The 12,973-nt window shown below is 43.0% G+C and overlaps 1 protein-coding gene and 1 pseudogene across 1 annotated transcript; one reads left to right on the top strand and one right to left on the bottom strand.

The window, feature by feature from the left end:
• Positions 1-3,456: 3,456 nt before the first annotated feature.
• On the top strand, positions 3,457-8,668 carry LOC115170693 (heparan sulfate glucosamine 3-O-sulfotransferase 3B1-like; annotated as a pseudogene).
• A 311-nt stretch (positions 8,669-8,979) lies between these two features.
• On the bottom strand, positions 8,980-12,973 carry LOC115171448 (germ cell-specific gene 1-like protein). The gene is made up of 4 exons (XM_029728263.1): positions 12,869-12,973; positions 11,638-11,790; positions 9,870-9,981; positions 8,980-9,659 (listed from the first exon to the last, which is right to left on the bottom strand). Exons 1-4 carry the CDS (start codon positions 12,936-12,938, stop codon positions 9,347-9,349), a joined length of 648 nt encoding a protein of 215 aa, XP_029584123.1. The 5' UTR covers positions 12,939-12,973; the 3' UTR covers positions 8,980-9,346.

Raw genomic sequence — 12,973 nt, 5'->3', positions numbered from 1 at the left:
ATAGAAAGAACAGAACGCAACCGCGTCACAAAAAACAAACGCACAAAGAATAAGTGAGGCAGCACAAAGTACAACAACCAAGTACAAAGTACAGGCTGCCACAAATCACGGGTACAAATAAAACCCGGCGCAACCCAGCCGGAAGCGTGCCAACCTAGACAATAAACAATACCCCACACAGAAATGGAAGGAACAGAGGGCTAAATACACATAGTAATCATGAGGAGATGTAAACCAGGTGTGTGGAAAACAACACAAAACAAATGGAAAAATGAAAGGTGGAGCGGCGATGGCTAGAAGACCGGTGACGTCGACCGCCGAACGAACAAGGAGAGGGACCAACTTCGGCGGAAGTCGTGACACATATTTATTCAGGAGTACGTTCAATGAGAGGCCAAAATAAGCAACCATGTTTGAGTCACTTCAAATGTAGCTTACTATTTCCATCAGAAAGGAAAAATTATATCGATAGAAAGAATTCTTCTTTATAAAGTTGTCTGTTGTATTACTTGCTTGTTTAAATTATTTGTGAATAATCTCTTATATTTGATTGTACATTTTTCATTGATTGAACAATAGTCATTTCTATAATAGATTATATTGATATCAAACACCCTCTCCTTGTCATGTCTTCAGTAGAGAGCTACCCAGTCTAGTCCGGGTCTTCATAATGTTGTTTTTTTGTTCTCAAGAAATATAACACCTGCAGAATAGAGGATAGACTTTATTGATTGAATCATCACAATTCAGGATTTGTACAGAATAAAAATAGGATAAAGAAACATAATGTTTTTTGCAAATGAGATTACAGTTTTTAATCTAGTCATAGATAGGGATCCTGTATTAATCTCTGAATACTCAAGAAGTAAAGAGTAATCTCCTTTAAAATATTATTATCTGGAGGTGACAGTGGGTTTAAGGGCTTTAGTTCTAATCAAGAGGATATTGCCTTTCAGGACAGCAGTATAGTGCTCAGACCTTATAACTCTGCAATTACTACTGTACTAGGGGTATTTGGAAAGTAACCTTATCCTTTGGACCGGTTTTGGAGAGACAAAATACGGTTATTGTAATGGTACTGCACTGATGATACAAGGACAATGTTTGTTGAAAGAGCTGCTATTCCTACAGTACGTTACAGACACTTTTTTAGTTCCAATTAATGTAACATTTTGTATTAAATATTCATTGGACATGTTGAGGGCAGTTATATTGTGTGATAATAAGGAAAGATTATTGTGGACCAGTGGTGACTAATTCATTTTCTGGGGGCGTTTTAAGCTTACATGATTGGGTATAGACCAAAGATATTTGAAGAGCAATACACCTTTTGAAAATAACATGACATAACAATCTCTTAGTACTCAGCTCAGAGGTCAGGAGTTATCTGTGATTGCAGGATGGGGAGGCGTACAAGGTAAAAATGTCACATGTGGGGCCACATTAGCATACTATTGTGAACATGCCTCCGCATACATTTAAGAAGATCTCCAACAGGTAATGAATGGGATTGGAACCAGGTGTGAAAAGAAACAAGACAAAACCAATGGATAATGAAAAATGGATCAGTGATAGCTAGAAGACCGGTGACGTCGACCGTCGAGCACCACTCGAACAAGGAGGGGCATCGACTTTGGTAGAAGTCGTGACAGTACCCCTCCCCCGACGCGCGGCTCCAGCAGTGCGTCGACACCGGCCTCGGGGACGCCCCGGAGGACGAGGTGCAGGGCGATCCGGATGGAGACGATGGAACACTCGCAGCAGGGAAGGATCTAAAACATCCTCCACCGGAACCCAGCATCTCTCCTCCAGACCATACCCCTCCCAGTCCACGAGGTACTGAAGGCCCCTCACCCGACGTCTCGAATCCAGGATGGATCTAACGGAGTACGCCGGGGCCCCCTCAATGTCCAGAGGGGGCGGAGGAACGTCCCGCACCTCGGCCTCCTGGAGAGGCCAGCCACCACCAGCCTGAGGAGAGACACATGGAACGAGGGGTTAATGCGGTAATTGGGGGGAAGCTTTAACCAATAACATACCTCGTTCAATCTCCTCAGGACTTTAAACGGCCCCACAAACCGCAGACTCAGCTTCCGGCAGGGCAGGCGGAGGGGCAGGTTTCGGGTCGAGAGCCAGACCCTGTCCCCCGGTGCGAACACCGGGCCTCACTGCGGTGACGGTCTGAGCCAACTTTCTGACGTCGTACGGCACGCTGAAGGTGGACGTGAGCGGCTTCCCAGGTCTCCACCGCGTGCCGGAACCAGTAGTCCACCGCAGGAGCCTCGGTCTGACTCTGATGCCAAAGGGCCAGAACCAGCTGATACCCCAACACGCACTGAAAGGGAGAGAGGTTAGTGGAGGAGTGGCGGAGCGAGTTCTGAGCCATCTCTGCCCAGGGCACAAACGCCGCCCACACCCCCGGCCAGTCCTGGCAATAAGACCTCAGAAACCTACCCACATCCTGGTTCACTCTCTCCACCTGCCTGTTACTTTCGGGCTGTCCTTCCATGAAAAAGATTTTCACTATGATGCTGCGAAAACAAGCAGAATCAGACACAAACCCCCTCCCTGTATTACTTAATACCTCTGCCTGGAGATTATCCTGGTTGTATTACCAACGCTTCCTATTACGTCATGATGCCTATGTACAGGGCTTTCTGTCTGTGGATACAAAGAACAATATTCAATCATTGCAAAACAATAATGTGTGGTAAGTCATGCAAGGAACCCCCAAAAAATCTGCATGGTCAGCTGTTCCCATATATGCCTCAAAAACTGTAATATGAATAGCAAAAAATCAATATTTATTGAGGAAATTGTCACCTGAAAATTATGTCAAAGCTGAAATGAGTTCCCTTGTGGTGTTATTTCCCTCCTGACCAACATAATACCATAGCCTGAGGAAGGAAAGCAAATTGCCTGTCTAATGCAAACATTGAGAAAGAAAGTTATCCTAAAGCTGCTGTTACAGGATCATGGCTCAACAGTTTAAGTTTGAGCAGTGAAACCCGCCTTCTCTACCATCCCTCCAATCAAGGTAGAGCAGCACTGAAAGATGCGCACAGCATCTCCAGATGATGGTTAATATAGCAGTGTCAGATGAGCAAGAACATACTATACTAACTGTGTGTGGAAACATTACACCGTCGTTTATGTCCAACAAATATTGTTATTATAGAGAGAAGGAACAATTTATTGCGATGAACAGTTTAGAGATCAACAACGTGTCAGTATGGGATGACAAGCGTATTTGGCACTTCGCTTGGAACAGCCGGCGCACCATGTTTTTGGGCATGGAATTATGATTATGTGCTTTTGCTTACAAGAATACCAGATGTACCGAAAGGAGAGATGTGTTGTTCATAGAATGGCCTCAATTTGTTTGTGGGAGAAGGTATGGCTGGTTCTCATCACCTTCAACAAGACGTTCCGTGACTCCTGCATAAACGTCTCTTCATGTTCTCCCTTGCTGTGATTTGCGCGTCGCTGTACTTCATTCTCTCCGGCTGCTGTGATTTTATTTTAGTGGATACTGCGAAACATTTGAAGCGAACCTCTCAACTTTTACCTTTGACTGAGCTGTTTCAAAGGAAGAATGCCTCATTTGAGAAGAGGGCTACAGATGTCGGTGCGCGCTCAGCATCCCCCGTCGGCAGCGCAGGTGCGACAGGTGCAGTTGGTGCGCAATCAGCCAATGTTGGTAAGGACTGGACCGCAACAAGGAGACTACGAGCTCTTTTGGAATTCCTAAGACTTCATCCTGACATTCGAGCACTTGGCTCCAGGGGCGAAAATCTGATATCAACTTTGGAGGGGACAATTACATGACATTTTCTCAAGAGCAATTCCTGAGGGGGACACCAAAAGTAGTGCTGTAACACATAGCCTACATTGTAATATGGTAAATGTATATTGAGGAACCAAAGAAATAAGGTGTTTGCCGTACTCCTAACTACCGGTACCCAAAACTACACAACTAATCACAACAGCAATACCATTGCCTTTAACAAATCTTAGTTCAGTCACCAGTTTAAGTTGAGAGTGGGGGTATCCATGGCATTTTCCAATTATGTTCCTATTTTACAAGTAAAAAAAATTGAGAACCTTTCATAATGTTGCCAAACAAAGAATCAACAAACTTACCTGAGACTCCCTGTCTCTGCCAGTCTGTCCCTGCATATCTGTCCCCAACTCTGCTGTCTGTGTGCCATCTGTTGCCTGCTCTGCCTAATGACATCACTGTGAAACATTTCCATTAGAATTTCATTTCTTTCTTATGAACATTTTATCAACTAGTCTTTGAGATATTAGGCTACTAGGGTTCTTACTTTGCGTTTTGGTGTACTGAAAAATACTCTGATGTCCGTCTTTTATTTTTCTGCCATTTTTCTACCTGGCTGGCGGGCTGGCTGGCTACACACACACACAGTGTGTAGGTTATTTAGAGTAGGAGATGGGCTTCTATCATCTTATCTTTTATCATTCTATTTGGGCTTCGATCTAAAAGGTAGCTAGCAAATGTGAAACGGATTAAAATGACAAGAGTTGACAGCTGTATGAGTTCACCATTTACACAACATATGCTGCAACCTTTTGTAATTTTAATAGTTTGTTTCATATTGGCTGGCTTCCAACAATAGCTGAATTTGCAAAGCTAGCGAGCACCAATTCAGTTTCAGTGGTGTTTGCTATAATCTTAGCTACCCGGGTTAAATAAAGTTGAAATAAAATAAAAAAATAAAAGTTCCCTTGTGACAATTTAGCTTTTGCAACGAGACCATTAAATATATTTAAGACAATGGTAGAAGAGAGTGTAGTTCTGTTCAGTTTGGACTCCAGTTTATCGCTAACCTTATCACAGGGACTTTGAAGCACTAACTTACATCATCTGCATGCTGATCTTGGAATAAATTGACGATAGCAAAGATTCCATCTTTGACGAGGCCACATAAATGGAATAGGTACTAGCTAGCTTAATAGTTAATATTTGCGCGCTAGCTCTGCATATTCAGCTAGTATGTGTGCACGATTGACTGGATTAACCTCACGTCAGTTACGTTCATTGAGTGCCTTTCAGACAGTGGATACGACCCCTCTGTTACCTTGCCAACTAAGGAACTGGCAGTGGATCAAACCATTGTGAGGAAAAGGGTGGGGGGTCGCAATCTTTTGAAACTTAAAAACACGCTATTAAGTGTCTATAATCAGCACAATTGCTTTCATTGCGTATTATTAATATTATTTCAATTACATAGTTATGTTTCAGTGATATATTGGGGGGGACAAATCATATTTTTCCCAGGATGGGGGGGTCGTGTCCCCCCCGTCCCCCCCGGGATTTCTGCCCCTGCTTGGCTCTGAACCCCACTTTTTCGACAGACATTAGTCACGTGGGTTGAATTGGTACAGGTATGTACCTACCTACCTATCGATGATGATGATAATGATGATAATGGTGATGATGATGATGATTAGAATGATTATGATGATTAGAATGATTAGAATGATAATGCTGAAACACACATTTGTGTTTGGTTGATATTTGTTTATATATATTTGATTGAAAGGAGGGTTTCAATCAAACTTTATTTATATAGCACATTTCTTACAACAAATGCATTTCAAGGTGCTTGGGCCAACAGTGCCCCACAATATGGACCTTGTTCTCTCCCTTGTTTGATGTCAGGTGGTGAGCGGTTATTTTTCGTTTTTTAAACAACTAATTGACCAACTTTGGTTCAATTATTTGAATTACATTTTGTTCAGTTTTCTTCTGTGCGCTCAATGCGTTTCTCTAGAGATACATCAGATCCACCCTCAGCTGTGCGATGTAGTAAGGAGTTGTAGTTTCCAACAGGCCAATATTCTATTGTTTAGTGCGTAAAACGTGAGCATTAACTACAATGACCACAATCCCTTGCACATCTACTTGTCCGGTCTTTGTTTCTTTTACGCCTGCTATGGAAGAGACAGAAGAATGTGCGATCATGAGGTGCTATAGAGCAGCTGTTGCTTCACGAGGGTTTATCTCCACCTGAAAATACTGTACATGATCTAAGTGATTGATATTTGGCATTCAGCAGTCATAAAAGTATGCCTTATTTACTTTGAAGGACTACAAAATTGTGATTTTGTCAGACTGCATAGACAGCAGCTCAATAGAGATGAGATGATGACTTAGAATTAAATAATAAAGTTATTAAATAAAACAAATGTAATATACACAACAACTGAAGTATTTTCTTAAAGTAATGTGAATAAATGATGGTTAATAAGGGATAAGCAGTAATGAACAGTCACTACCATCTTGTGACTTTTATTAATTGTTTTATTCTGTCTTGTTACAGCATTCAGGCCACACAATGCATAGTGCATTTAATGTTTAAAAAAATTATTGAAACTTGAAATTGAAAACCATAATTCTTTTTTTATAATCGGACCGAACTGACCTCAAAAAGCACTAATCGTCAAAAAGCATTAATCGCTCAACACTGTTGATGTCTGAAGTATCATACTGTCTGTTCCCAAAATGGAAATATTCATCAAGCTGCTTGATCAAAGTATAGCACCACATTGTCTAATGAGAATATGCACTGGAGTATGAAAATAATCAAGGCTCTTTATTGAAACACTACCCATGGAAATGAACTCGATCTTGATAATGGTTAGATAACAGTTCCAAGGGAGAGAAGCTGAGTGCAAATACCAAGCGAGTCAATGCAACACAAAAGCTACATATTCTGCCAGTGCCAAAATCTGTCTCCAGGGAAAATCAAAAATGGGCACACTAATGGACTTTGCTTGTATTTGTGTGCTCCCTCCCTCCTCCTTTCTCCCACTCTCTTTCTTCCTTCCTTCCTTTCTTTCTCTCTTGTCCTTCATTTGGATTTCTATTCAGGCAGACAGCTGAGTGTGTCCTCTCTCTCTCCCTGGTAGCACATGCTCTTACAAGGGGTGTGTACGAGTTTCAGTGCCCCTCAGCCCTCGTTTAGTTGAATGGGAGTGTATTAACATCCGGCAGGGAGGAAGAGCTGAGTGAGGCTGGAGAGCACACTGGGGAAAACTATATAACACCATGTCAATTATTAAGAACCAGCAGGCCTGTTGGCTTCATTGGCACAGGATGACATAGAGATCTGTGGGGAGTGAGCATGACCAGATAGGTCATGGTGTTAAGGGATGATTCAGTCCCTTTATTTGGCTTTAGGCCTCAATCAATAGTGCCTTGGATTGGTTGATGGTTATTCAAAGAATTAACCCTCTCTTCGATCTAAAACAAATGGATGTGGTTATATTCTATTTTGGCTGTATGTGTATTTGTGTATTTGATATAAGATTGAACAGCCTCATTGTCCCTCTCAGGAACCTGATGCCCAAAGCTCTGGAGGGCCAGGTGGTCCTGGAGAAGACACCCAGGTACTTTGTGATGCCGGATAGCCCCGGCCGGATCCACGCCATGTCCCAGGAGGTCAAACTGATCGTGGTGGTGCGTGACCCTGTGACCCGCGCCATCTCTGACTACACCCAGATCATATCCAAGACTCCGGGCGTTCCCAGCTTCGAGACCCTGACGTTCCATAACGGGACGGAGGAGGCGTTGAAGGTGGACTCCCTGTGGAGCCCCATCTGGATTGGCCTGTATGCTCTGCACCTGGAGAGGTGGCTGGCCCACTTCCCCTTGAAGCAGATCCACTTTGTCCATGGGGAGAGGCTGGTGAGCGATCCTGCAGGGGAGCTGGGCAGAGTCCAAGACTTTCTGGGCCTTCAGACGATCATCACAGACAAACACTTCTACTTCAACAAGACAAAGGGTTTCCCCTGCCTGAAGAAGCCAGAGGGCAGCGGCGAGCCCCACTGCCTGGGCAGAACCAAGGGCAGGCCACATGCTGACATCCACCCTCAGGTCATCCTCAGGTTACATCAGTTCTACCAGCCACACAACCTGCACTTCTACCAGATGACAGGGCAGGACTTTGGCTGGTAGGATGGGAACTACAATGAGGTGGTAAAAAGATGGTACCATCATTACCATTCAAAACACAGGCTGCACGAAGAGGATACAGGACAAAGCTTGAATTGGTGTATTTTGTGACGGTCCTGATGTCATCTGGAGTAACTCAAGTCCTCATGCATCCTGTATTGGTAAACAAATCAAAACAGTCACACTTTATTTTGTGACAGTTAAACTGCAAGAATTAACGTGAGTAATGCCATAGTCGGAAAGCAGGTCCTCAGAACTCGTGTGAACTTACCCTTTACTCCACTAGATGACAGTCCTTCACCAACAGAGGCTTAGACGGTATTGTCGAAGTACTGTAAACTACTTGGAAAAATGAGGATTTGTGGTCATGATCGTCATACACATTTTTTTTCTGTAGTCAGATTGAGCAAGTATTACCATAAGAAAAGACATGGCATCCCTTAATTTAAATCCAAGACAATTCAAGGCAGCTGCATGGACAAATACTTGAAATATTTAGTAGAGTCCTGCATTGATCCATTCAGTCTGTAGTCATTTGCAGTTGGTTTACATTGAAATATTCCCTAGTTATGAGGGCATTTAAACCCATTTCCTCAATATTACCAAGAATCATAGACAGATTCACAGTCTGTATTGTCCTTAATTTCTGACAAAGTTTGTGTTCAATACATTACCTGTGTATGTTTATGGGTGCTGCCTTTTTCTTCATTACATTCTGAAGCAAATATTAAGATCCAACTTTCTCTCAAACACAAACGTACATACAGCACACATAAACATAAGCACCATATTGTAATCTACTGTACGTGTTGGAAATAGCCGTCTGTACACCAAGCATCCATATGGCAACTAGACTTGGCTGATATTTGCAGCCCCATGCCGCATGTGGCAACAAAACTACTAACATAGCTGGTAAAAACAGCTTTACCATCTGCTCCAGAATAACAGTCATGATAAGAATAGTCATGGCCTTGGCTCTAGAAACATACAGGAGGAAGTTGAGGACAAGTGTTGTTTATTCAGTCAGCTCCATGTTCCTTTAGCCATAATATTAGTAATGATCTTCTCAATGGGATCCATTATGCCCTATATAGTCCAGTGAGTTTGGGATCCTGTATATGAGAACCAATTTATGGTCATTTTAATGAAGAGGTCACCAAGCCTGGTCCTGTAAAGCCTTATAGATCTCGTAGGCCCTGTTCTGATTCTGTGAAAATGCATCCTTTCTTTCTCCCCTTTTTGTTTTGAATTGGAACCTATCCAATCATGTTGGAGCAGTCATAACCTCAATGAAGGGAGGATGGAAGGTACATTCTAACAGTATTGGAATGGGGCCCTGCAGGCACAGGGTTGGTGACCACTGTCTTAGCAGTAGGCCTCTCCCTGTGGTTCTGTCATGCTGTCCAGGCCCACTACATAGGCTGCTCCAGTGGAGGGGTTGTGCCCATTGACAGGGAGGTCCAGAGGCCCAGCATTTCCTTCTCTACTTGCAGGCACAGCCGTCAGGTACATGTCCCACATCTGCTCTTGCAGGTCCATCTCCAGCAGCCTCTGCTTGATCCTCAGCTTCTTCTCAATGTTCCGCCGCTTGTACTTGAACTCTACGATGGTCTTGGTGTACCTGTTCAGTGCTGTCACCGCAGAAGCCATGCAGGTGGCGAAGGAGCCCCATGCTAAGCTGGGGAGGGGAAGAAGAAGTACAGAGGGTGTGATTAACCTCAGCATGCATGCTCTCTCCATCATGACTGTGCTACTATACATGGTCTCAGAATGCTAGCGTCGCTTAAAATTGCACGAGTATCACATAGCTGGGTATTAGAGTTTAATCAGAGACAACTCCTATTGTACAGCACCTAGTGTAATGGTAAGTGACCTAGTCAGTACATACATGTAGGACCAGCTGTAGTCCCAGGTCTTGGGCCTCCAGTCCTCCGGACCCATAGCCACAGCCAGCTGAAAGGCCGTGGTGAACATCATGTGGGCAACCATCCCCAAAAGGCCTGGATCCCGAGGGACACAACACAATACAAAACGCAAATAAAGTTGGTGAATGAAAACTTGAGATAATATATGAGACTATATATTTTTTTGAATAATTTTTGTATAATTATACCTTTTAAAAGCACTGGTATAAGTACAGGAAAAAGAAATAGTATCCGCAATTGATATTAGTAGCCACACGTGGCAGTATTGTACATGTTATGAATTGAGGGCTATCAGTTGGATACCTTTCACTTATTTTAAAAACCCTGCATGAGGACAGGTGTTGGTGTGAAGAACATTGAGTGCAGTCCATTCATTTTCACCATGATCATGCTTCCTTATTCACTGGATATTCAGTTAATAGTATTACTGGGGAAGCTGATAGGTTACATTAATACAGTTGCAGCCATTTCCCTTCATAACAATGACAGATAGAAGAGAGAATGATGAAGAATCAAAGCTCACCACAGCACAGTGTTCCCTCTACTCTCTCTTTCTCTGCTGCCTCTTGGCCATCTCTCTGCCAACATTCTGCTTGTCTACAGCTGCTTTACTTGGGATTAATGCCCTAACAACCAGAGGAGGGGGTCAGGGGAAGGTGGGAGGGGAGGGGTGGGGGTACTCCTCTGGGTAGGCCTTGTCTTGGCCCAAAACCACTGCCTCATCTCCAATCCGATTAGTCCAGAAACCAGCAAATCCCCAGAGGCATTGGACACACAGACCATAGACCACTGCTCTATGCGCTATGTTAGCTCTTAGCTAGGCTAGCTTTCCTACAACTGTACCTCCCTGAGCAAGGCTCCCATCCCACCCTGCTACTATTATTGCTCTGCTTTTCTACTAACGAAATCATATTCATATTCACATTCATATTTGTTCCACAGACCCAAGGAGAGTTAGCTGTCGGGATTCCACAAATTCTGTAGTGCATAAACCACATTTTAAAGGTGTCTATTCACTCCTACTTACCCCTACAATACAGTTTGACAGATGATAGCAACACAATAACTATTATTGACAATACAGTCAGTGAATCTAAATGAACATGACTCCTGATTGACATCCATTTTCTCAACATCATCTTGATTCCACTCCTATCAGCTTTGGAAATGGTCTTTGAAGGATGAAAACTTAGAGTAGACTCAGCAGTGTACTGAATATCGTATCTGTAAAATTGAAATAATCCATTTAGGATATGGACTAGCCACTGTCACTCTGGCCGGCCTCTGCCTACCTGAGATGTTTAGTGGGTTGCATGCATGGTATTAGATGATGTAATCCCCTTGGTGGGTAGTGTTACACACAGACACGCTGGCCTCTGCTCTACTGTGGAGCTGGGACTCCCAAAGCCTGTCTACTGTCGGCTCTCTATCCAATTTGACCAGCCCAGTGCCAGCCTTAGTGTGACAGCGTGGCATGGAGGTTGACATGGCCTCTGGTCATTGAGAAACGGAGCCAGGGGATGTCCACTCACTATTGAGCCCCCTCTGTGAAGCTGACTTCATAGTTAAGGATGCAGGGAGATAATCAACTCCTCAATGGCTGGTGATCAGCTTTGAGTGACTGTATGAAAGTATTCTTTGATGACTTGTTCACTTGACAAATGGTGAACGTCACATTTAAAAAAATATATATATGACTGTGAACATCATTCCCAGGCACAGATGTGTTACCTGACAGTGCGGTGAACATAGCAGCAAAGGCGTTGAGCTTCAGCTTGTTCATGATGCTGAGGCAAGGACACAGCTCTAACCACATGAGTACACCACCCGTGAACAGCAGGATGAGGTAGAGACACTCAGCTGTGATGCACAGCCACAGGACCCCTGGGAATAGAAGGAAGAGAGGAGTCAGTCAGTGAGTACTACTGTCGCCTCTAGAATCCACTTCCCTCTACTAAATAATCCCACCTATAGGAAGGGAGACATCAAGTCCACAGACCCAGACAGGAAGAGACCCCTGAGCTCTCTGTAGGCCTGTTCTGGTGGGACTTGGATTGAGATGACAGGTACCACTGATAATAAGATGAAAGCTGCTTCTAATGTAAAACTACTACAACAGCTTTACTTTTGTTTTTAGACTGTTGTTTTGGATTTCCTAAGGAAGCACCGATTGCAGTCACAGTAGATTATGTTCCAGTAAAAAGCAAGAGTTGACGGACATTCTAAAAAAGTTGCAGAGGAATAGTACACTTGTGAAAAAAATGAAATAAAGTCTATATATACTACCAATAACTTAATGGGTAGTGGGGTAGTGTTGCGTTTACCCATTCAATTATTGGAAGCAGATATGACTGTCTTTATTTCTTCCCACAGTAGATTCTGAAAGATTGTTGATGCTTCATATAGATTTTGTTAAGAGAGTGAAAAAGGGGACACCTGCAAATGGCATCATCCTATAAAATCACTGTCTTGATACATTTTTGAAGACTGGACTTATATAAAGTTGTGGTCAAGAGGACAATATAGATTTATCAGGGATAATCATTTTATTGTCACGTCCTGACCATAGTAAGAGGTTATTTTCTATGGTAGAGTAGGTCAGGGTGTGACAGGGGGTGTTTTGTGTTTTTCTATGTTTTGTATTTCTATGTTTAAGTTCTAGTTTTTCTATTTTTATGTTGTTGTTTTTTGGGTTGATCTCCAATTGGAGGCAGCTGGTCCTCGTTGTCTCTAATTGGAGATCATATTTAAGTAGGGGTTTTTCTTCCTGGGTTTTGTGGGTTATTATATTTTGAGTAGTGTTTGTTTCGCTCTCTCTGTGTCACGGTTTGTTGTTTCGTCGATTCAGTTATTTATGTATTGCAAAGTTTCACGGATTTAATAAAATGTGGAACTACAACCACGCTGCACTTTGGTCTGCTCCTTTCGACAGCCGTGACATTTATAAATGGGTTTTACCTACCTTTTTCATGGTCAGGTGCAATGTCTTTAAAGTCTCTGCAGTTAAAACCTGGAAGCAGAGAAACATTCATTTAGTTCATGTAGCCTAGTCTTGTTCTTTTTCTTA

This window comes from Salmo trutta, chromosome 32, assembly GCF_901001165.1.
Source record: "Salmo trutta chromosome 32, fSalTru1.1, whole genome shotgun sequence".
NCBI lineage: Eukaryota > Metazoa > Chordata > Actinopteri > Salmoniformes > Salmonidae > Salmo > Salmo trutta.
This window is presented reverse-complemented; position numbering and strand designations above follow the sequence as displayed.